We start from the raw sequence: 23790 nt of genomic DNA on the forward strand, positions 1-23790 counted from the left end.
GTTCAGGTACGGACAAATTAAATAAACGACCCTTAGGGAATTTACTACCAGGAATCAAATCGATAGCACAATCACAATTCCTATGCGGAGGAAGGGCATCAGACTTGGACTCTTCAAATACATCCTGAAAGTCCGACAAGAACTCTGGGATGTCAGAAGGAATGGATGACGAAATAGACAAAAATGGAACATCACCATGTACTCCCTGACAACCCCAGCTGGTTACCGACATAGAGTTCCAATCCAATACTGGATTATGGGTTTGTAGCCATGGCAACCCCAACACGACCACATCATGCAAATTATGCAGTACCAAAAAGCGAATAACTTCCTGATGTGCAGGAGCCATGCACATGGTCAGCTGGGCCCAGTACTGAGGCTTATTCTTGGCCAGAGGTGTAGCATCAATTCCTCTCAACGGAATAGGACACCGCAAAGGCTCCAAGAAAAATCCACAACGTTTAGCATAATCCAAATCCATCAGATTCAGGGCAGCGCCTGAATCCACAAACGCCATGACAGAATACGATGACAAAGAGCACATTAAGGTAATGGACAAAAGGAATTTGGACTGTACAGTACCAATAACGGCAGAGCTATCGAACCGCCTAGTGCGTTTAGGACAATTAGAAATAGCATGAGTAGAATCACCACAATAGAAACACAGTCTGTTCAGACGTCTGTGTTCGTGCCGTTCTACTTTAGTCATAGTCCTGTCGCACTGCATAGGCTCAGGTTTACTCTCAGACAATACCGCCAGATGGTGCACAGATTTACGCTCGCGCAAGCGACGACCGATCTGAATGGCCAAGGACATAGACTCATTCAAACCAGCAGGCATAGGAAATCCCACCATTACATCCTTAAGAGCTTCAGAGAGACCCTTTCTGAACAAAGCCGCTAGTGCAGATTCATTCCACAGAGTGAGTACTGACCATTTTCTAAATTTCTGACAATATACTTCTACATCATCCTGACCCTGGCATAAAGCCAGCAGATTTTTCTCAGCTTGATCCACTGAATTAGGCTCATCGTAAAGCAATCCCAGCGCCTGGAAAAATGCATCAACATTACTCAATGCAGAATCTCCTGGTGCAAGAGAAAACGCCCAGTCCTGTGGGTCGCCGCGCAAAAAAGAAATAATAATCAAAACCTGTTGAATAGGATTACCAGAAGAATGAGGTTTCAAGGCCAAAAATAGCTTACAATTATTTCTGAAGCTCAGGAACTTAGTTCTGTCACCAAAAAACAAATCAGGAATCGGAATTCTTGGTTCTAGCATCGATTTCTGATCAATAGTATCTTGAATCTTTTGTACATTTACAACGAGATTATCCATTGAGGAGCACAGAGCCTGAATATCCATGTCCACAGCTGTGTCCTGAAGCACTCTAATGTCTAGGGGAAAAAAAAGACTGAAGACAGAGCTAAGAAAAAAAAATGATGTCAGGATTTCTTTTTTCCCTCTATTGGAAATCATTGGAAGGCTCCTTGTACTGTTCTGGCTGGCAATCAGGCAACACAGCGTGCAGTAATCAGCGCACATACAGAGATCTGGCAATAACCCAAAACAATAGGACGAGCTCTGAGACGTGGAATCTCTGTAGACTGCAGTACCTGATCTATCCTCACACAACTGGAAGCAGCAGTGGATTGCGCCTATCCACTACCTATGCAACTCGGCACTGCCTGAGGAGCTGACTAGCCTGAAGATAGAAATACAAGCCTGACTTACCTCAGAGAAATACCCCAAAGGAATAGGCAGCCCCCACATATAATGACTGTTAGCAAGATGAAAAGACAAACGTAGGAATGAAATAGATTCAGCAAAGTGAGGCCCGATATTCTAGACAGAGCGAGGATAGCAAAGAGAACTATGCAGTCTACAAAAAACCCTAAAACGAAAACCACGCAAAGGGGCAAAAAGACCCACCGTGCCGAACTAACAGCACGGCGGTGCACCCCTTTGCTTCTCAGAGCTTCCAGCAAAAGATAATAACAAGCTGGACAGAAAAAACAGAAAACAAACTAGAAGCACTTATCTAGCAGAGCAGCAGGCCCAAGGAAAGATGCAGTAGCTCAGATCCAACACTGGAACATTGACAAGGAGCAAGGAAGACAGACTCAGGTGGAGCTAAATAGCAAGGCAGCCAACGAGCTCACCAAAACACCTGAGGGAGGAAGCCCAGAGACTGCAATACCACTTGTGACCACAGAAGTGAACTCAGCCACAGAATTCACAACAGTTCTCCAGGTTTCCTCGCCATTGCTTCGATCTTCCGACTCTCGTTTAGTAGTTGTAGAAAACTACACTGCATTAGGCCTACAAAATGGGTATCGGGTGGAGAGAGATGGTGTGTTACACTCCAAGGTGTTCCTCAGGTTGCCTTGCCATTGCTTCGATCTTCCGACTCTCGTTTAGTAGTTGTAGAAAACTACACAGCATTAGGCCTACAAAATGGGTATGGGGTGGAGAGAGATGGTGTGTTACACTCCAAGGTGTTCTCCAGGTTTCCTCGCCATTGCTTCGATCTTCCGACTCTCGTTTAGTAGTTGTAGAAAACTACATTGCATTAAACCTACAAAATGGGTATCGGGTGGAGAGAGATGGTGTGTTACACTCCAAGGTGTTCTCCAGGTTTCCTCGCCATTGCTTCGATCTTCCGACTCTCGTTTAGTAGTTGTAGAAAACTACACTGCATTAGGCCTACAAAATGGGTATCGGGTGGAGAGAGATGGTGTGTTACACTCCAAGGTGTTCCTCAGGTTGCCTTGCCATTGCTTCGATCTTCCGACTCTCGTTTAGTAGTTGTAGAAAACTACACAGCATTAGGCCTACAAAATGGGTATGGGGTGGAGAGAGATGGTGTGTTACACTCCAAGGTGTTCTCCAGGTTTCCTCGCCATTGCTTCGATCTTCCGACTCTCGTTTAGTAGTTGTAGAAAACTACACTGCATTAGGCCTACAAAATGGGTATCGGGTGGAGAGAGATGGTGTGCTACACTCCAAGGTGTTCCCCAGGTTGCCTTGCCATTGCTTCGGTCTTCCGACTCTCGTTTAGTAGTTGTAGAAAACTACACAGCATTAGGCCTACAAAATGGGTATCGGGTGGAGAGAGATGGTGTGTTACACTCCAAGGTGTTCCCCAGGTTGCCTTGCCATTGCTTCGGTCTTCCGACTCTCGTTTAGTAGTTGTAGAAAACTACACAGCATTAGGCCTACAAAATGGGTATGGGGTGGAGAGAGATGGTGTGTTACACTCCAAGGTGTTCCCCAGGTTGCCTTGCCATTGCTTCGGTCTTCCGACTCTCGTTTAGTAGTTGTAGAAAACTACACAGCATTAGGCCTACAAAATGGGTATGGGGTGGAGAGAGATGGTGTGTTCCACTCCAAGGTGTTCTCCAGGTTGCCTTTCCTGAGCTTCTATCTTCAGGCTCTCGTTAAATTGTGGTTAAATGGAACAACTGCATTTGGCGTACTAGTTGGTTTGGGGCCTACTAACAGTGTCTGCCGCTCCTTGCTGTTCTCTTGGTTTCCTGTCCTGAAATTCCGTTTTCAGGCGCTCGTTAAGTAGTTGTTAATGTTAGACTGCATTTGGCCTACTAGTTGGGTTGGGGCCTACTATCGGTGTCTGCCACTCCTTGCTGTTCCCCTCCACTGAACAAAGCTGTGCCGCCTGTTTACTACTGTTGCCAATTTTGAACTGCATTTCGACTACTTACTGATTTGGGCCTACTCTCTGTGTCAGCCTCTCATTCCAGTTGTCCTCCACTGCAATGCCCCCTGATTAGTCCTGTGTTACCAATTTTGAACTGCATTTAGCCCACTTTATTCTTTGGGCCTATATCTGTGTTTCCTCCTCATCCTGCCCATTGCCCAGCCAGTGATAGATGAGTCTGCTGGTACATTGACCCATAACGCAACATTTCCCGTGCACGCTACACTGCAAGATTGTGACCCTGCTGAAAGTCAGGTCCCCCTTCCCGCATACCATACCACCTTACACGGGGACAAAGAGGAAGGTGCAGATGAAAGTGCAGGTTCCTTCATCAGGTGGGGGGAGGAATACTAGTTGGCGACGTCACTGGCACAGGGCCTCTCATAGTACGCAAAAGTGTTGCTGCCGGTGGGAGGCGCCCCCGCCGTGCAAACACACCGCTGTACTTTGAGGGGCCCTGTGCCAGTGCCAATGCCAACGAGTGGGCCCCCCCTGCTTGCTCAGGTTCACAGCACTTGCAAAGTTGAAATACTTACCTCTCCCTGCTCCACTGCCGTGACGTGGTCCAGATTTCCTGGGCCCACTAATTACTTGAACCAGCCCTACCCACCACAACTTTAGCCAAATGACCCCCAATTTCAAATGCCTTCCAATTATTATAAGGTAAATTAAACTTGACAAGCTTCATTAAGAAGAATGGATGGTTTTGACATTAAAATGGGCACTCTAGGTGTTTTCCTGGCCCCCACTCACTGCCGACTATGCTGCCCCATTGACTTGCATTGGGTTTCGTGTTTCGGTCGATCCCGACTTTACGTCATAATCGGCCAATTTCACTCGACCCGACTTTTGAGATAGTCGGGTTTCGCGAAACCCGGCTCGACTCTAAAAAGGTCAAGGTCGCTCAACTCTATTGGCTACAGTTCAATGCATCTTAAATTTCAGAATAATATGTGCAACTGTAGTCACAGGAACATCAAGCTTCTTGGAGACGGTCTTATAACTTTTACCTTTAGCATGTTTGTCTATAATTTTTTATTAATCTCCTGTGACAACTCGTTCCTTCGCTTCCTCTGTTCCATGTTGAGTGTGACACACACCATGTCACCAAACAGCACAGTGAGTATCTGTAGCCCTACATACAGGCCCACTCACTGATTCCAAGATTGTAGACACCTGAGATGCTAAATAGTGGACACGCCTTAATTTCACATGTCCCTTTTGTCACATTATTTGTAAGGAATGGTGTAAGGAATGATATTTAGCAGAGTTATCCAAAAAATATGCGACTTTTCAAAGCCTTTAACAACAGTTTTCTGGCATAAAAACTTTGATGAATTGAAGACAAGATTTTTAACTTGTAGCAAACAGCTCTTCTTTGATTGTTCTGGTCATGACCTCAAGGTGAACGTATTATTGTGCATTTGGAAGAGACCTGGGCAAGTATGTAAAGCAGGACTCAACATCTTCCTTTATCTTTCGAAAAAATAGATTCACAGAAAAAAATCTGTAAATCTATAGTCTCAAGTTTTGTACGCAAGTAATTATAAATACCACCTTACCTTATTTTACAAAACCCTGACCCTGTATATGTGATTTCACATAGATTTTCATCAATATTGTGTTTCCTACAGATCAGTTTGATCCAATCCTGCTCATAAACAATGCTGCACGTAATGTGATCTGTTCACTTGCATTTGGGGACCGATTTGAGTATAATGATGAAAAATTAAAAAGACTTTTACTTCTCTATGCTGCATCACTGAAGGCTAAATATGGTCTCCTAGGTCAGGTAAGTTAAAGTTTTAAAATTATATGGCACTAATAATTATCTTATGTAAAAGCTTCCAACTTGAAGGGCAGTTAGGATCCAGCACTAATTATAAACAGCCTTAGGCCGGGGTCACACAACTGTATAATACGGGCAAGTATTATGTGAGAAAACAGTGCACAGAAAAGGGGAGACAAAAAAGCGCAATAGGGTCTTATCCACGTTACCACAGTAGATACACCAAGGAAATTGCTCACCTGTTGAAGATGAGACACAAGCATACGATAATGGCAGCTGCTGTAGATCCACAGGTCGATCCATGACCTGATAACGTCATATGTTCAATAAGAATTTGTGGGGTAGCTCCGTGCTGCCGTGGGGACAAATTCCAAGATATTGTCAAGGATTCAAAGTGGTTTATTCAACACGTTTCGGGATTCTCATGTGCCCTTCGTCAGGAAATACCACATATCATATATAATTGGAACAGTTTCACATGGTTTAAATCCATGCTGCATTGAAAAAAACAAGTGCCAATAGATCAGATGACATGATGTCAAAGTTAATATAATAAAAAAGAAAAAAATGAAAAAAAGAGAGAAAAAAAGAAAAAGATGGATTCCGGCCTTTTTCAAAACAGGACGAGAACTCACAAAGAAAAGGCACTCTGGCTCCAAGGCCAAGTGCATTACATTTAGACCACCAAGTGGATTGAGCGAGTGAATTTTCTAAAGTTAAAGGGAACCTGTCACCCCAATATCGAAAGTGAGCTAAGCCCACCAGCATCAGGGGCTTATCTACAGCATTCTGGAATGCTGTAGATAAGCCCTCGATGTATCCTAAAAGTTGAGAAAAAGAGGTTAGATTATATTCACCAACTGACAGGGAAGGAGATTAGTTTGCAGTGAAGAGAAGAGAATTAGGTCGATTCAGTACTGCAGGGTAGTGGGGAGCGGTACAGAAGAAAGAACATGCCGCATCTCAACGACCCGGGATCAAAACACATATGTCCTCCAGGGACCCATACAAAAAGGACATAAATCCAGAGGCTCCTCTGAGGAAGCAGAAAGTTAGTATGGCTATTCAATCAAGAAACAGGGGAATATGCATTTAACATGGGCTTCATATATACAGTGGGGCAAAAAAGTATTTAGTCAGTCAGCAATAGTGCAAGTTCCACAACTTAAAAAGATGAGAGGTGTCTGTAATTTACATCATAGGTAGACCTCAACTATGGGAGACAAACTGAGAAAAAAAAATCCAGAAAATCACATTGTCTGTTTTTTTAACAATTTATTTGCATATTATGGTGGAAAATAAGTATTTGGTCAGAAACAAACAAGCAAGATTTCTGGCTCTCACAGACCTGTAACTTCTTCTTTAAGAGTCTCCTCTTTCCTCCACTCATTACCTGTAGTAATGGCACCTGTTTAAACTTGTTATCAGTATAAAAAGACACCTGTGCACACCCTCAAACAGTCTGACTCCTAACTCCACTATGGTGAAGACCAAAGAGCTGTCAAAGGACACCAGAAACAAAATTGTAGCCCTGCACCAGGCTGGGAAGACTGAATCTGCAATAGCCAACCAGCTTGGAGTGAAGAAATCAACAGTGGGAGCAATAATTAGAAAATGGAAGACATACAAGACCACTGATAATCTCCCTCGATCTGGGGCTCCACGCAAAATCCCACCCCGTGGGGTCAGAATGATCACAAGAACGGTGAGCAAAAATCCCAGAACCACGCGGGGGGACCTAGTGAATGAACTGCAGAGAGCTGGGACCAATGTAACAAGGCCTACCATAAGTAACACACTACGCCACCATGGACTCAGATCCTGCAGTGCCAGACGTGTCCCACTGCTTAAACCAGTACATGTCCGGGCCCATCTGAAGTTTGCTAGAGAGCATTTGGATGGTCCAGAGGAGTTTTGGGAGAATGTCCTATGGTCTGATGAAACCAAACTGGAACTGTTTGGTAGAAACACAACTTGTCGTGTTTGGAGGAAAAAGAATACTGAGTTGCATCCATCAAACACCATACCTACTGTAAAGCATGGGGGTGGAAACATCATGCTTTGGGGCTGTTTCTCTGCAAAGGGGCCAGGACGACTGATCCGGGTACATGAAAGAATGAATGGGGCCATGTATCGTGAGATTTTGAGTGCAAACCTCCTTCCATCAGCAAGGGCACTGAAGATGAAACGTGGCTGGGTCTTTCAACATGACAATGTTCCAAAGCACACCGCCAGGGCAACGAAGGAGTGGCTTCGTAAGAAGCATTTCAAGGTCCTGGAGTGGCCCAGCCAGTCTCCAGATCTCAACCCTATAGAAAACCTTTGGAGGGAGTTGAAAGTCCGTGTTGCCAAGCGAAAAGCCAAAAACATCACTGCTCTAGAGGAGATCTGCATGGAGGAATGGGCCAACATACCAACAACAGTGTGTGGCAACCTTGTGAAGACTTACAGAAAACGTTTGACCTCTGTCATTGCCAACAAAGGATATATTACAAAGTATTGAGATGAAATTTTGTTTCTGACCAAATACTTATTTTCCACCATAATATGCAAATAAATTGTTAAAAAAACAGACAATGTGATTTTCTGGATTTTTTTTTCTCAGTTTGTCTCCCATAGTTGAGGTCTACCTATGATGTAAATTACAGACGCCTCTCATCTTTTTAAGTGGTGGAACTTGCACTATTGCTGACTGACTAAATACTTTTTTGCCCCACTGTATATATATACATATATATATATATATATATATATATATATATATATATATATATATATATATACCTTTTTGTGAATAAATAAATTATTGTGGTATATAAAAAGGATAATTATAGATCATCGCCACTGCAAAAATAATTTAAGGTTATATACTTATATAAATACATAAATACATATAAATATATTAAAAAATATAAATATATAATAAATTCATATTGAAAATCAAAAGGACTGCGTGCTCTAGATAAAAACTTCAGTTATTTCGTTCAATCCATGTGGTTTCAGGCTCCCTAATTTGTAGATCCAGTATACTTCTTTTCTGTTTAACTTCATAGATCTATTTGGGATATGTTTTGGAACATGATTAATTGGGCTGATCTTTAAAGATTTAAAGTCTTTACTGTGTAACATAGCGTAGTGTTTAGACAGGCCATGGGTGAGTTAACCTTTTTTGATATTATGGAGATGTGAGTTGAGTCAAAGATGAAGGGGTTGAGTGGTCCTACCCACATATTGCTTAATACAAGGACATTCGATTAGGGTTGAGCGAAACGGATCGGTCATTTTCATAAGTCGCCGACTTTTGGCAAAGTCGGGTTTCATGAAACCTGACCCGATCCCTGTGTGGGGTCGGCCACGGCAAAGTCGCGTTTCATATGACGCGTTCAGCGCCATTTCTCAGCCAATGAAGGTGGACGCAGAGTGTGGGCAGCGTGATGACATAGTTCTTGGTCCCCGCCATCTTAGAGAAGGGCATGGCAGTGATTGGCTTGCTTTCTGCGACGTCACAGGGGCTATAAAGGGGCGTGCACGCCGACCGCCATCTTACTGCTGCTGATCTGAGCATAGGGAGAGGTTGCTGCCGCTTCGTCAGAAGCAGGGATAGCGTTAGGCAGGGAATATAAACCCCCAAACCGCTTGTGCTCTAGCGATTTCCACTGTCCAACACCACCTTTTCCTTGCAGGGACAGTGGAGGCTAGATTTCAGTGCATCAGCTCTGTAGCTTATAAGGCTGCCTGATAGCTGCATTGCTGTGTGTACGCCGCTGTGCAAACCAACTGCTTTTTTCAAAGCACAAATCCTGTTGTTCCTTCCTTTCTGCACAACTATCTTGTTTGTTTGTCCACACTTTTGTGTGCAGCAGTCCTTTTTATTGCTGCCTGCCATACTTTTCTGAGATTACTGTAGGGAGATAGTAATTGTAGTACAGTCCCTTTATATATCTAATATATAAAGCTGAATGTGTGTGTGTGTGTATGTCCGGGATTGGCATCTGCACCGTCGCAGCTACAGCCACAAAATTTTGCACAGTCACACGTCTGGACACTGAGAGCATCATAGGCTATGTTGTGAGGTGAAATTTTAACCCCGCGCTTTCCAATTCACCAAACAATTTTGCCCCTATCAACATAATGGGGAAAAAGTGAAAGGAAAAGTGTTGGAGGCGTCGCAACTACAGCCACAAAATTTTGCACAGTCACACGTCTGGACCCCGAGAGCGTCATAGGCTATGTTGTGAGGTTAAATTTTAACCCCGCGCTTTCCAATTCACCAAACAATTTTGCCCCTATCTACATAATGGGGAAAAGTGAAAGGAAAAGTGTTGGAGGCAAATTGACAGCTGCTAGATGTGAACAAGGGAACAAGGGCGCCAAAGAGTATATACCGTACAATTGCTAAGGTGGGGCCACGACATGGGATACTCACCACACACGGGGATATGAACACACACACAAAATGCGCCACACACTACCACATGCTTGAACACATATACCACTCTCAGCACACATTTCACCACACATACACCAACCTTGCCACATAAAAGTCGAAACACAAAATACGCCGCTCTAAACTCGCCACGCGCAAAACTCGCCACATGCAAAAACTAGGCTCACGCAAAACTCGCCACAAGTGCAAAACTCACCTCATGGAAAACTCGCCACACGCAAAACTTGCACACGTGGAAAAATTGCCACATGCACAAAAGTTGCAGCACATGCAAAAGTTGCCTCACACAAAACTTGCACATACTCAAAAGGCACCACACATAAAACTCGCCACGCGCAAAACTCGCCATGCGCAAAACTTGCTGCACACAACTTGCTACACTAACCTGTCACATGCAACTCGACACACAAAAAGTTGCTACACGCATGTTGCCACATAAAACTCATCTCACAAAAGTCGCTACATGCATGTCGCCACACGCAACTCAACACACACAACTTGACAAACAAAACTCGCCCTAAAACACACACAAGTCTGGTATCCTTCAAAAATTAAAATCTGATTAATAAGCAGACAAACTACAAGAGCAACAAATGTACCATATAGGAAATACGGCAGCTATCAGTTACAAGACCTGTCTATTATGTGTATGTGTGAGCTAATATATACTGCCAGGGGGGGAGGGCTTCCTGTTGGCTGGGAATTTATCAGGCTGCCAATTTAGCTTACAAATACTGAGGTAAAAATACTGAGCAAATAACATGTGAACGAGGTCTAATACAGGAGGAGATGACACACAGGTATATACTATATACAGGGGAGATGACACAGAGATATATACTATATACAGGAGAGATGACACACAGGTATATACTATATAGAGGAGGAGATGACATACAGGTACATACTATATACAGGAGGAGATGACATACAGGTATATACTATATACAGGAGGAGATGACATACAGGTATATGCTATATATAGGAGATGACATACAGGTATATACTATATACAGGAGGAGATGACACACAGATATATACTATATACAGGGGAGATGACACACAGGTATATACTATGTACAGGAGGAGATGACATATAGGTATATACTATATATAGAAGGAGATGACACACAGGTATATACTATATATAGGAGGAGATGACATACAGGTATATACTATATACAGGGGAGATGACACACAGCAGGTATATACTATATACAGGGGAGATGACATACAAGTATATACTATATACAGGAGATGACATACAGGTGTATACTATATATAAGGGAGATGACAAACATGTATATACTGAGGTGAAAATGAGAGGTGTGAGATGAAAATGAAAAGGTGTGAGTGCAAAATGAGAGGAGTGAGGGAAAATAGTGGAGTGATCGGAAAATGACAGATGTGAGGTCGAAATGACAAATGTTAGGGGGGAATGAGGGGAATGAGAGGAGTGAGGGAGAAAATGAGAGGTGTGAGGGAGAAAATGAGAGATGTAAGGGGGAAAATGAAAGATGTGATTGGGAAAATGAGAGGCATCATGGGAAAATAAGAAAAGTGAGGTGCTATAACTAACCACATATATTTACTATGCCCAGGCAACGCCGGACTCTTCAGCTAGTATATATATATATATATTGTAGCATGGCTAACGGGTGTGTGGTCGACGGGAGGTATGTGTCTCATAGGTACCTTGTCGCTGTAATGTAGCCCGGAATATTTCTTTGTTTTACATAACCATATATTTGTGTTTCAGGACCTGTGGTGATGTCAGACCACATGGCTAATCATGTGATAGATTACTGGGTGTGGTTAGTCCTATATAAGACAGGCTAATGCTTAACACAGTAGATATGTGTGGAGGTGAAACCCTCCTGAGTGTGTCAAGGCTTCAGGACTGAGCCGGATGAACTGGACACTTGTTTTTCTTTGCCTGAACCAAAGGCTATTTGTTTTCTGTTGTTTTGCCATATGGTTTATGAAGCAATAAACCCAGTGAACTTTAAAGGAACACGCCTCCTGAGTGTCAGCCATCGCACCTGAGTGAGTGGAATCCCTACAATTGGTGGTAGACGTGCGGGCAGCGGTCCCAGCAGGGACGTAAGTCTATTGTTTAATGTCCTGGGTCAAATCTGTTGCAAGCCAGCAAGCATCGCCGGGGAAAATGGAGGACCTGCTGAAACACTTGGTTCAGTTACAGTCACAGCAGGAGCAACGGGTGCATACTAAAACCCTATGTGCCAAATTAACCTATACCTATGCCTATGGTAGATATTTTAGTCGTATTCATCTACACCTCTGCCTATTTAAAAAAAAATTTTACCGTTTTATTTTCTTAATTTAGTTTTCCTTTCCACTTCACTCCATTTGAAGCAGAGTAACCAATTTATTTACATATGTATTTATTTGACATAAAGTTGCAATACATGAATGTAGGGGTCAAATTTTTTGGAAACGGAATAACGGTTTTGAGCTCCGTTTTTTTTATTGGAATATGTTCATATTAGTACAACAACGTTATCTTCCAAGTTTCATTAAGATCTTTTTAGGGATTCAGTCTTTATGCGCTATTTTCTGCCATACCTATGCCTACAGTGTTATCATGGTTGGAAACGGAAAAACGGTTTTGAGCTCCGTTTTTTTTATTGGAATATGTTCATATTAGTACAACAACGTTATCTTCCAAGTTTCATTAAGATCTTTTTAGGGATTCAGTCTTTATGCGCCATTTTCTGCCATACCTATGGTAGTTTTTTTTCTAAAGTTGAATTTTTTTAATCTATTTTTCCTTTCCACTTCACTCTATTTAAAAATAAATTAGCGGAGGTTAAACTTTAATTGCGTTTTCAACAAGGCAAACCCATACATTTCTATATAGTAACTTTACATTTGAAATAAACACTGAATCCCTAAGAAGATCTTGATGAAACTTTGAAAATAAGTTTGTCATTAATATGAACTTTTTCCAGCAAGAAAAACAGAGCTTAAAAATGTAATTCTGTTTTCAACAATGTTAATTCATACATTCCTATATAATAATTTTACATTTCAAATAAACAGTGAATCCCTAAGTAGATCTTTATCGAAAATGTTTGCCTTAAGGTACCTTCACACACAACGATATCGTTAAGGATATCGTTGCAACGTCACGCTTTTTGTGACGTAACAACGATCCCGCTAACGATCTCATTATTGTGTGACAGCGACCAACGATCAGGCCCCTGCTGGGAGATCGTTGGTCGTTGGGGAATGATCAGGACCTTTTTTTGGTCACTGATCACCCGCTGTCATCGCTGGATCGGCGTGTGTCACGCCGATCTAGCGATGTGTTCACCTGTAACCAGGGTAAATATCGGGTTACTAAGCGCAGGGCCGCTATGGGGGCCAGAAAAATACGGATTACACACGGACCAGCAGTGTGACTTGCGAGAAATACGCAGCGGTGTTCTATAGAAAAGCCGGCAATTCAGTGCGGTGTACAGTAAAATCACAGTGACAGGTTAGAATAGAATAGCTAAGTCTAAGTTCACATTTGCGTTGTGCGCCGCAGCGTCGTCGCCGCAACGCACAACGCAAACAAAAGCGCAGCAAAACGCAGCGGTTTTTTGAAACGCAGTTGCGTTTTTACCAAAAAGCGCCGCGTTTTTCGACGCATGCGTTTTTAGTGCAGTGAGTCATTCTTCATCCCCCTCCCACAAAAAAAAGTGTCTACACAATAGATAAGGACCACCAATGGCTAGAAGAGGGTTGGTGTTAAAAATGTGTATATACCATGGCAGAGATGAATTCCTCCCATTTTGCTGGTATTCATGATGGAGCGAACCATGGACAGTATCTACATGGATATGGAGATGGAATTTGCCTTGGCTCATGCCTATGCTGTTGCCTGTTTTAATCAAAGGGAAAGGGAAAAACGGAGATGGCGTCGTCGCCGCTTTTGGATACACCCTATCGTTGAAGTCAGGGAGAGCCGTGGAGCATACCATTGCTTGTTCGGCGAACTGAATGACAACCGGGAAAAATATTTCGAATATACCAGGATGTCACAGGACAGCTTCCGCTATCTTCTGCGCCGGGTGGAAGGATCCATTAGCAGGCAGGACACGCAGCTCCGGAGAGCTATTTCCACAGAGGAACGGCTGCTGGTGACTCTACGGTACGTTGCTGTTTGAATGACTGTGATATGTATTTACTTTTTATTTTATTTATAATTTTTTTTTTTTTTAATTGTAATGGTCAATGTACTTTTATAAATTACAATGTACTTTAATCTTAATTTCTTTATCTTCTTGGCAGTTTCCTGGTTACCGGAGAGACGTTGAGATCACTTCATTTTCAATTCCGGATTGGAGTCTCCATTCTTTCAGGAATTATTGCTGAGACATGCCGCGCATTGTGGGATAATCTCCGGGAGGAATTTTCACCCGTCCCTACAAGCGAAATCTGGGAGGCCAACGCACAGAAATTCGAGCAAGTGTGTTCTTTTCCAAACTGTATTGGCGCAGTGGATGGAAAGCACATTCGGATTACCAAGCCTGCGAAAAGTGGATCACTTTTCTACAATTATAAAAAATACTTTTCAACTGTGCTCATGGCAATTGCCGGTGCGGACTGCCGTTTTCTCGCAGTGGACATTGGTGCATTTGGGCGTGCAAATGACTCGCGCACATTTAAAGAGTCGAATATGGGCCAAAAATTATATGGCAACAATTTTAATTTCCCACAGCCACAACCTCTTCCCCACACCGAAGGCCCTGCAATGCCATTTGTTGTGGTTGGGGATGAGGCATTCCAAATGTCTGCCAACCTATTGAAACCCTACTCCAGTCGGGGCTTGGACCATACAAAAAGGGTTTTCAATTACAGACTGTCCAGGGCCAGAAGGACTGTGGAATGCGCCTTTGGCATCCTTGTCTCCAAATGGCGGATATTAGGATCCGCCATTAATCTTAAAATTGAAACAGTGGATGAGGTGGTGAAGGCTTGTGTGGTTCTCCACAATTTCATTATGGCCAAAGAGAGACTAAATGTGGAACTCGATGAACCCATAGCCAACCCATTGCCCGATTACCATGATCATCCTCTGAGGACAAGTGTGGAAATTGCGCAGATGCGTGATCGTTTTGCGGCCTATTTTGTGTCAGATGTTGGCCGTGTGTCATGGCAAGATCAAATGGTGTAGTAATGTTACTGTTGGACTGTGTTCTGATTGTAACTACACCAATAATACCCCTACTGTGACTGTGCTAACAATGTATGAAAATAAAGTAATTCTCCAGTAAATGTTCAATAAATTTTCCGTTTAGGTTGGTTGGGTATATGTCAAATTTGGCGTCTAACTATAGTTCACAAATTTAATGTGCCTATAAAAAACTGGAACCCGTTGTTTTTAAAATGTTGTTGTTTAATAAATTTTTTTTCTAATTTTATAACGATTCAAATAACATTTTTATACCATACCATAACATATTTACTTGTTTGTCTGATCACCGTGTATCTTTGTGTTTTACAGCAAAAGCAACGATAACAGCGATGTTTTGCAATGGTAACCAGGGTAAATATCGGAAGCGTGGCCCTGCGCTTAGCAACATGATGTTTACCCTGGTTACCCGTGGGCCTCTGCATCGTTGGTCGCTGGAGAGCGGTCTGTGTGACAGCTCTCCAGTGATCAAACAGCGACGCTGCAGTGATCTGCATCATTGTCTGTTTCGCTGCTGCATTAAGTGTGAACACCTCATACTCTTTATTGTTTGTGAACACCTCATACAGCAATGAGAGACACCCAAAAAAAGGCAAACTAACAATTGTAAAAATAGTGTCTGACATTGCATATATGAGGTGTTTGAAGCACATAATATGTGTAGACAGCACACGGCGTGACTTGCCGAGAAATATCCTCCTATCCATCCATCCTAGTGTATCCTCACCCACCCCCTGCAGACTGTGAGCCCTCGCGGGCAGGGTCCTCCCTCCTTATGTACTCGTGTGCCTTGTTATCTGCTCATGTTTAATGTATTTGTCTATATTTGCCCCGTATTCACATGTAAAGCGCCATGGAATAAATGGCGCTATAAAAATGTATAATAATAATAATAATAATAAAAAAATATTCTGGAAAATAAGAACAAATATTGTTTTTTTAAACCAAAATTTTTTATTTGGGGGTAAACAGAAAAAAAAAGGGGGAAATAAACTTAAGGGGTTTCAACCTGTGCCACCATGGGGGAATGGTATGTGTCTTGTTTGGAATAGGGAGAGGAAGGGGAGGATGATGATGAACAGGAGGATGATGGCGAAGAGGAGGATGATGTCCTATAGTCCAGGAGGCTCGATGGCAGGTCCAAACTCTCTGCAGGGTATACTGGGGAAGAAACCGCCACCTCTGTAGGGGAGGGAGGAGGCAACACAAGCCTTTGAGTTTTTGTTGGTTGGCCCTGGCTGCTCCTGCTGCGGCTAGAGCCCCGACGCGCACTTGGTGTCTGTACTGGAGCAGCCAGAGCCTCAGTGTGTGCCTGAGTGTGTCTCCTCTTCCTTTTTTTGTGTTTTTTTGCTCCCGCGGCAGCTCCCCCAGAATGACGCCTACAGGAGGATGAGGGCATGGCAGGAGCAGGAGTCGGCGGCACTATGCTATGGTGCCTGTGGTGGCGTCGCTCGGCACGTGGACCACAGTGGGGTGGCTGGAATGGCTCTCCAGCAGGAGTCGGAGTCATGCTTGCCAGCGACGGCACTACAGGCATTGTCGTTGACTGCATGACCCGAGCCTGCTGGAGAGCCCTCACGTAGGTAGTGTTGCAGGCCTGCATCACCGAAATCTGGAGTTCCGGCGTAAGGTGTTCCACCATGCCCTTAGCAATGGTACTAAAGAAATGTTTGGCCGGACTCGAGAGCTCGGATTCCATAGTTTCAAGGCGCCGGTCGATATCGGCCAGACGACTGTCCATTTTATCGCTCAACGCCTTGAAACAGTTCTGGAAAACCGTGCTCAAATGCAAAAATTCGGGCATGGCTGGCTTGTCCGAGGCCCGCTGGCGCTGTCGGGAATTCCCAAACGAAGGTGCACCAGAGGCCTCGGGCAGGGGAACACCTGATGTACCGGTTGCCGGTTCTCCAGATGGCGGTGCAAGCCTGCTGTCGCTGTGGGAGGGCTGTGATGGGTCAGATGGCGATTCATGAAGGTCCGCTCCTGCGGGGCGAGCTCTCTCGAGGGTGCTGCTGTGTGTCCTGTGAAAAGATAATGGAAAAATTAGTCTTCAATTAATAACCTATCCCATACGCCAACTCCTGGAATAAAAATAGCATTACATTACACAACAATACAAATCCTCTGTCTCTCAGTCTGTGTGGCCTATAATAAATTGCTGATTGTTATCGCCAGCTGACCATTATGGCTGACGATAACAATCATGGACATTCCCGCTGCCAAAGCCTTTTGACCGCATACCACTGTGGGTTAAAAAAATTTTGGAATCAAAAACTCTTTATTGACGCTGCCTATGCCGCAAAAATATTCTAAAATTTAATGTCAAGATAAAAAAAAAAAAAAATACACAGTGATTTCGCTGATCTGATTGCAGGAACGACCATGACGTTAGGATCATGTGATCGAGACTTCATCATTATTCCTGCGATCAGAACTACCCTGACTCAGAACTTAACCTGTCATGGACTACAAGGACTCACGCTTAACCCAAAAAATAACTAATGGCCTATATACCATTTCACTAGGGATAAATTTACGAGGATGGCCAATATGTTACGCTGACTACATGGATGGCCAATACACTATGTGCCTGGGAAATATACTATGTGGATACGTGGCTAGAACGTGTACTATGTGGCTGCGATATAGTGCCCTGCCAATATACTATGTGGATGCACAATGTACGTGACTGGGCAATGTACTATGTGGCTGTGCAGTAGGCTATGTGGCTGGGCACTGTAATGTGGCTGTGCAATATGGTTTGTGGACAAAATACTTACTGTCGGCGGCCAAGGACCGGTCTTAAGAACTGTAAAGCCTTGCCGTATTTGTATGGCACAGACTTGGCCGCAGCAGCACCACTTTTCGATTGCTCCTCCTCAGCCCGGATCCCCTTATTGAAACGGTCCTTCATGGATCACCATCTGATCCTCAACCTTTTAACTGTGAATGCAAAGAAAAAAAAGGTTACATATTTAGCATTTTAAAAGGATAAAACAACCGTGTGCGATGCAAACTTTAGGCGTTGATTGCATCACACACGGTTGTGTTTATCCTGGAAAGATGGGTCATAGCAGCGTATCAGCACGGCGTATCAGCAATACTCACCAAAGTTGGCTTTGTCCTTGGCTGGAGCAATGTCAAAGTCCTCCCACAGCGACTTTGCCACCTCTACCCACAAACGCCTCAACACCACCTGGTCCATGTGCCGGGAGTCACGGCTGTCTCACAACGGGCCACGCTCCTGGATGCTGGAGCTCAGGAGCTCCACGTCAATTACTCCTTGGTCCCGTTGTGAAACCTAGAAAAATTACAAACCAAAAAGGTTAGAAATATGCAAATATTAACAACCACCAGCACCTGTCATGATATGTACCTTGGCCCTATCCTTTGCCATTTGATATATGTATATTGATGGTTTCTACACCTGTATTTTGGAATGTTTTTGTTCTGAAAGTTTCACCTTTGTTACCTTCCCCCAATACTTGATACCCTGAAAAGTTATAATGTAAGCTTACTAAACATCCCTAGTGAAAGCAGGATGCTACTCAAATGTAATGTTCCACACAGCAGGATGCTACTCAAAAAAAAAAAAATTGTTAAAAAAAAATACTCACTCGCCGTCCTGACGCCACACCTTGGCCATGACCTCGCTGCTTCCGCTGACTGCCTTCCCCCTCACTTGAAGAAGCCTGTAAAAATTGTATAAAGAAATTATTTTCAATACTACAAATGACAGCGAATAGTAAGCAAATGGACATAATTACTCACTGCACTCCCCTGCGCCGATTGGCTATGTTCAGAATCACTCGCCATTCTTGCAAGTTTGTTCTGCCATGAAAAAATGGAATAAAAAATCACATCCAAACCTAACTATGGCACATACAATAAAATAGGCACAAAAATTTAAACAACCACAATTGACTGTTGACTGATAGGACAATGCAAAAATCAGAAAGCGACACCACAACGCCATACATTGCAAGAGAATACAATAGAAGAAACTATACAAGAATAGACCCAAACAAAATTAAGCAAAAATAGACACCTATGTCCAAATTTTTACATATCATAACTTTCCAAAAAAACATTATAGGCACAAAAAAGGACAATGAAATAGCAAAATAATGAACGCCATACTTTACAATTGCAACAAGACATGATCCAAAAAAACACCATCTGGTGACAAAAGACATCAGAAAAAGGTAATAAATACCATTCTAGATAATAAGCAATAAACATTACGGGACAACCGCTGTAAAAATATACAGCAACCCAAAGATAAACCATAGTCAAATAGAAAAGAAAACACATGAAATTTTAAAAAAGGGCACTACCCAAAAAAAATAAAACAAAAAAAAATTATACTACACACTTGGCAATGCAAACAGTCAATGAAGGAAGATATATGCCATACGGAAAACGACGTAAAAACATCAGAGTTTTTTTTTTTTTAAATAAAGGGAAACTACAATTGAAACTATAATGGCATAGCAGCACGGAACTATACAATACAAATGAGACATCATAAATGTAGCCCCCCCACCAGCAAGAAAATACACTCAAGGAAAGAAAAAATAAAGCCAACAGCATAATAAAAACACAGCAAGACATGAGCCAAGAAAATGCCACACAGTTACCACCAACAATAGAAACCAGAAAAACATGCACCTGAAATTTTACAAGAAAAAATGAGCCAAAATCAAGACATTGAACAACCAAATGACACAAGAACAAAACACAAAACCAATCCAAAACCAACGTAAAAAAAAAAAAGGCCAAAGACAATAAACGCAATCATATAAAGCCAGAAGAACATCAGAACCAGAAAAACAATTTTTCAATAACAACCCATAACCGTAAAATAGCACAGACCAAACATTGCAAAAATAAATAAAAATCAAGAAATAAAACACAGAATACAAAATGTGCAAAGAGAAATATATACTTACAAGTTTGGAAAGCAGATTCTCTCCAGATTCTCTCTTGGTTGATGACTTGTGAAAGACAATGGCAAACCCCTTTTTCTTTTATATATATATATAGGTTGTTTTTTTTGTGTCTAGACAAAGTCTAGACAATGTTTTGCATTTTTTATTGGAAAACGCATGCGTCGTACAACGCACCACGACGCAGGTACTTGCGTCGTCTGCGTTGTCAATACAAGTCTATGGGGGAAAAGGCGCATCGACGACGCAAACACGACGCATGCGTTTTTTAAAAGGTTGGCGCCGCCCGAAAAATGCAACATGTTGCGTTTGCCGCGCCCAGACAGGTGCGCCCTAACGCCGCATGCGGCGTAAAACGCAACAAAACGCAACACAACGCATGCACATGCGGCCCCATGCGGCACCAATGTTAAAGATAGGGCCGCACGACGCATGCGTTTTGTTGCGGCGGCGACGCTGCGGCGCAAACCGCAAATGTGAACGTACCCTAAGATAAATGTCTACACATAGTATGTGTGTGTGTGTGTGTATATATATATATATATATATATATATATATATACACATACACATACACATACACATACACATACACATACACACACACACACACACACACACACACACACACACACACCCACACACTAGATGGTGGCCCGATTCTAACGCATCGGGTATTCTAGAATATGCATGTCCACGTACTATATTGCCCAGCCACGTACTGTATTGCCCAGCCACGTAGTATATTGCCCAGCCACATAGTATATTGCCCAGCCACGTAGTATATTGCCCAGCCACGTACTATATTGCCCAGCCACGTACTATATTGCCCAGCCACGTAGTATATTGCCCAGCGACGTAGTATATTGCCCAGCCACATAGTATATTGCCCAGCCACATAGTATATTGCCCAGCCACATAGTATATTGCCCAGCCACGTAGTATATTGCCCAGTCACGTAGTATATTGCACAGCGATGTAGTATATTGCCCAGTCACGTAGTATATTGCCCAGTCACGTAGTATATTGCACAGCGATGTAGTATACAGCACAGAGCCACGTAGTATATTGCCCAGCCACGTAGTATATTGCCCAGCCCACGTAGGATATTGCACAGCCATGTACTATATTGGCCAGCCATGTACTATATTGGCCAGCCATGTACTATATTGCCCAGTCACGTAGTATATTGCCTAGCCACGTACTATATTGCCCAGCCCACGTAGTATATTGCCCAGTCACGTACTATATTGCCCAGTCACGTACTATATTGCCCAGCCACGTACTATATTGCCCAGCCACGTACTATATTGCCCAGCCCACGTAGTATATTGCCCAGTCACGTACTATATTGCCCAGCCACGTACTATATTGCCCAGCCACGTAGTATATTGGCCAGTCACGTAGTATATTGGCCAGTCACGTAGTATATTGCACAGCGACGTAGTATACAGCAAAGAGCCATGTAGTATATTGCCCAGCCACGTAGTATATTGCCCAGCCACGTAGTATATTGCCCAGCCACGTAGTATATTGCCCAGCCACGTAGTATATTGCCCAGCCAGGTTTGTCACATTTTAAAAAATAAAAATATACTCACCTTTCTGAGGGCCCCTTGTAGTCCACGGCAGCTTCCGGTCCCAGGGTTGGTATGAGCGCAGGACCTGTGATGACGTTGCGGTCACAGGCAATATACTACGTGGGCTGAGCAATATAGTACGTGGCTGGGCAGTATAGTACGTGGCTGGCCAATATAGTACGTGGGCTGGGCAATATACTACGTGGCTGGGCAATATACTACGTGGCTGGGCAAAATACTACGTGGCTGGGCAATATACTACGTGCCTGGGCAATATACTACGTGGCTGGGCAATATACTACGTGGGCTGGGCAATATTCTACGCGGCTGGGCAGTATACTACGTGGGCTGGGCAATATACTACGTGGACATGCATATTCTAGAATACCCGATGCGTTAGAATCGGGCCACCATCTAGTATATCTACATCTATATATATCTATTCTATGTGTACACATTTATTGTACCTATTCTACTGTAAGCTGTCAGTGTGATTTTACTGTACACCGCACTGAATTTCCGGCTTTTCTCTCTAACATCGCTGCGTATTTCTCGCAAGTCACACTGTTGGTCCGTGTGTAATCCGTATTTTTCTGGCCCCCATAGACTTTCATTGGCGTATTTTTTGCGCAATACGGTGACAAACGCAGCATGCTGCGATTTTCTATGGCCGTAGAAGACCGTATAATACGGATCAGTAAAATACGGCTGATAGGAGCTTGGCCATAGAGAAGCATTGTACCGTATGCAATCCGTATTTTATGAACCGCTCATACGTCCGTAAAACTCGCTAGTGTGAGGTCGGCCTAAGGCAAAAATTTTCGATAAAGATATACTTAGGGATTCACTGTTTATTTCAAATGTAAAGTTACTATATAGAAATGTATGGGTTTGCCTTGTTGAAAACGCAATTAAAGTTTAACCTCCGCTAATTTATTTTTAAATAGAGTGAAGTGGAAAGGAAAAATAGATTAAGAACATTCAACTTTAGAAAAAAAACTACCATAGACATAGGTATGGAAGAATATGGCGCATAAAGACTCAATCCCTAAAAAGATCCTTATGAAACTTGGAAGATAACGTTGTTGGACTAATATGAACTTATTCCAATAAAAAAAACGGAGCTCAAAACCGTTTTTCCGTTTCCAACCGTGATAACACACTAGGCATAGGTATGGCAGAATATGGCGCAAAAAGACTAAATCCCTAAAAAGATCTTAATGAAACTTGGAAGATAACGTTGTTGTACTAATATGAACTTATTCCAATAAAAAAAACGGAGCTCAAAACCGTTTTTCCGTTTCCAACCGTGATAACACACTAGGCATAGGTATGGAAGAATATGGCGCATAAAGACTGAATCCCTAAAAACATCCTAATGAAACCTGGAAGATAACGTTGTTGTACTAATATGAACATATTCCAATAAAAAAAACGGAGCTCAAAATCGTTTTTCCGTTTCCAAACTTGATAACACACTAGGCATAGGTATGGCAGAATATGGCGCATAAAGACTGAATCCCTAAAAAGATCCTAATGAAACTTGGAGGATAACGTTGTTGTACTAATATGAACATATTCCAATAAAAAAAACGGAGCTCAAAACCGTTTTTCCATTTCCAACCGTGATAACGCACTAGGCATAGGAATGGCAGAAAATGGTGCATAATGACTGAATCCCTAAAAAGATCTTAATGAAACTTAAAAGATAACGTTGTTGTACTAATATGAACATATTCCAATAAAAAAACGGAGCTCAAAACCGTTTTTCCATTTCCAACCATGATAACACTGTAGGCATAGGTATGGCAGAAAATGGCGCATAACGACTGAATCCCTAAAAAGATCTTAATGAAACTTGGAAGATAATGTTGTTGTACTAATATGAACTAATTCCAATAAAAAAACGGAGCTCAAAACCGTTTTTCCGTTTCCAACCATGATAACACACTAGGCATAGGTATGGCAGAAAATGGCGCATAAAGACTGAATCCCTAAAAAGATCTTAATGAAACTTGGAATATAACGTCGTTGTACTAATATGAACTAATTCCAATAAAAAAAACGGAGCTCAAAACCGTTTTTCCGTTTCCAACCATGATAA

The 23790-nt window shown here is 42.7% G+C and overlaps 2 protein-coding genes across 3 annotated transcripts in view; both read left to right on the plus strand.

Annotated features, from left to right (window-relative positions):
- The window catches only part of LOC138647787 (cytochrome P450 2D15-like), a 338963-nt gene that overhangs the window by 154235 nt on the left and 160938 nt on the right, over nucleotides 1–23790 (plus strand). For both annotated transcript variants that reach the window (XM_069737045.1, XM_069737047.1), the window contains exon 4: nucleotides 5354–5511. In XM_069737045.1, coding sequence (XP_069593146.1) covers nucleotides 5354–5511 — 158 coding nt within the window. The remainder of the gene's footprint in view (nucleotides 1–5353; nucleotides 5512–23790) is intronic.
- LOC138647788 (uncharacterized) lies at nucleotides 13853–15592 on the plus strand. The gene is made up of 2 exons (XM_069737049.1): nucleotides 13853–14114; nucleotides 14255–15592. Exons 1-2 carry the CDS (start codon nucleotides 13999–14001, stop codon nucleotides 15138–15140), a joined length of 1002 nt encoding a protein of 333 aa, XP_069593150.1. The 5' UTR covers nucleotides 13853–13998; the 3' UTR covers nucleotides 15141–15592.

The sequence above is a fragment of the Ranitomeya imitator genome, chromosome 8 (genome assembly GCF_032444005.1).
Source record: "Ranitomeya imitator isolate aRanImi1 chromosome 8, aRanImi1.pri, whole genome shotgun sequence".
In the NCBI taxonomy this organism is placed as follows: domain Eukaryota; kingdom Metazoa; phylum Chordata; class Amphibia; order Anura; family Dendrobatidae; genus Ranitomeya; species Ranitomeya imitator.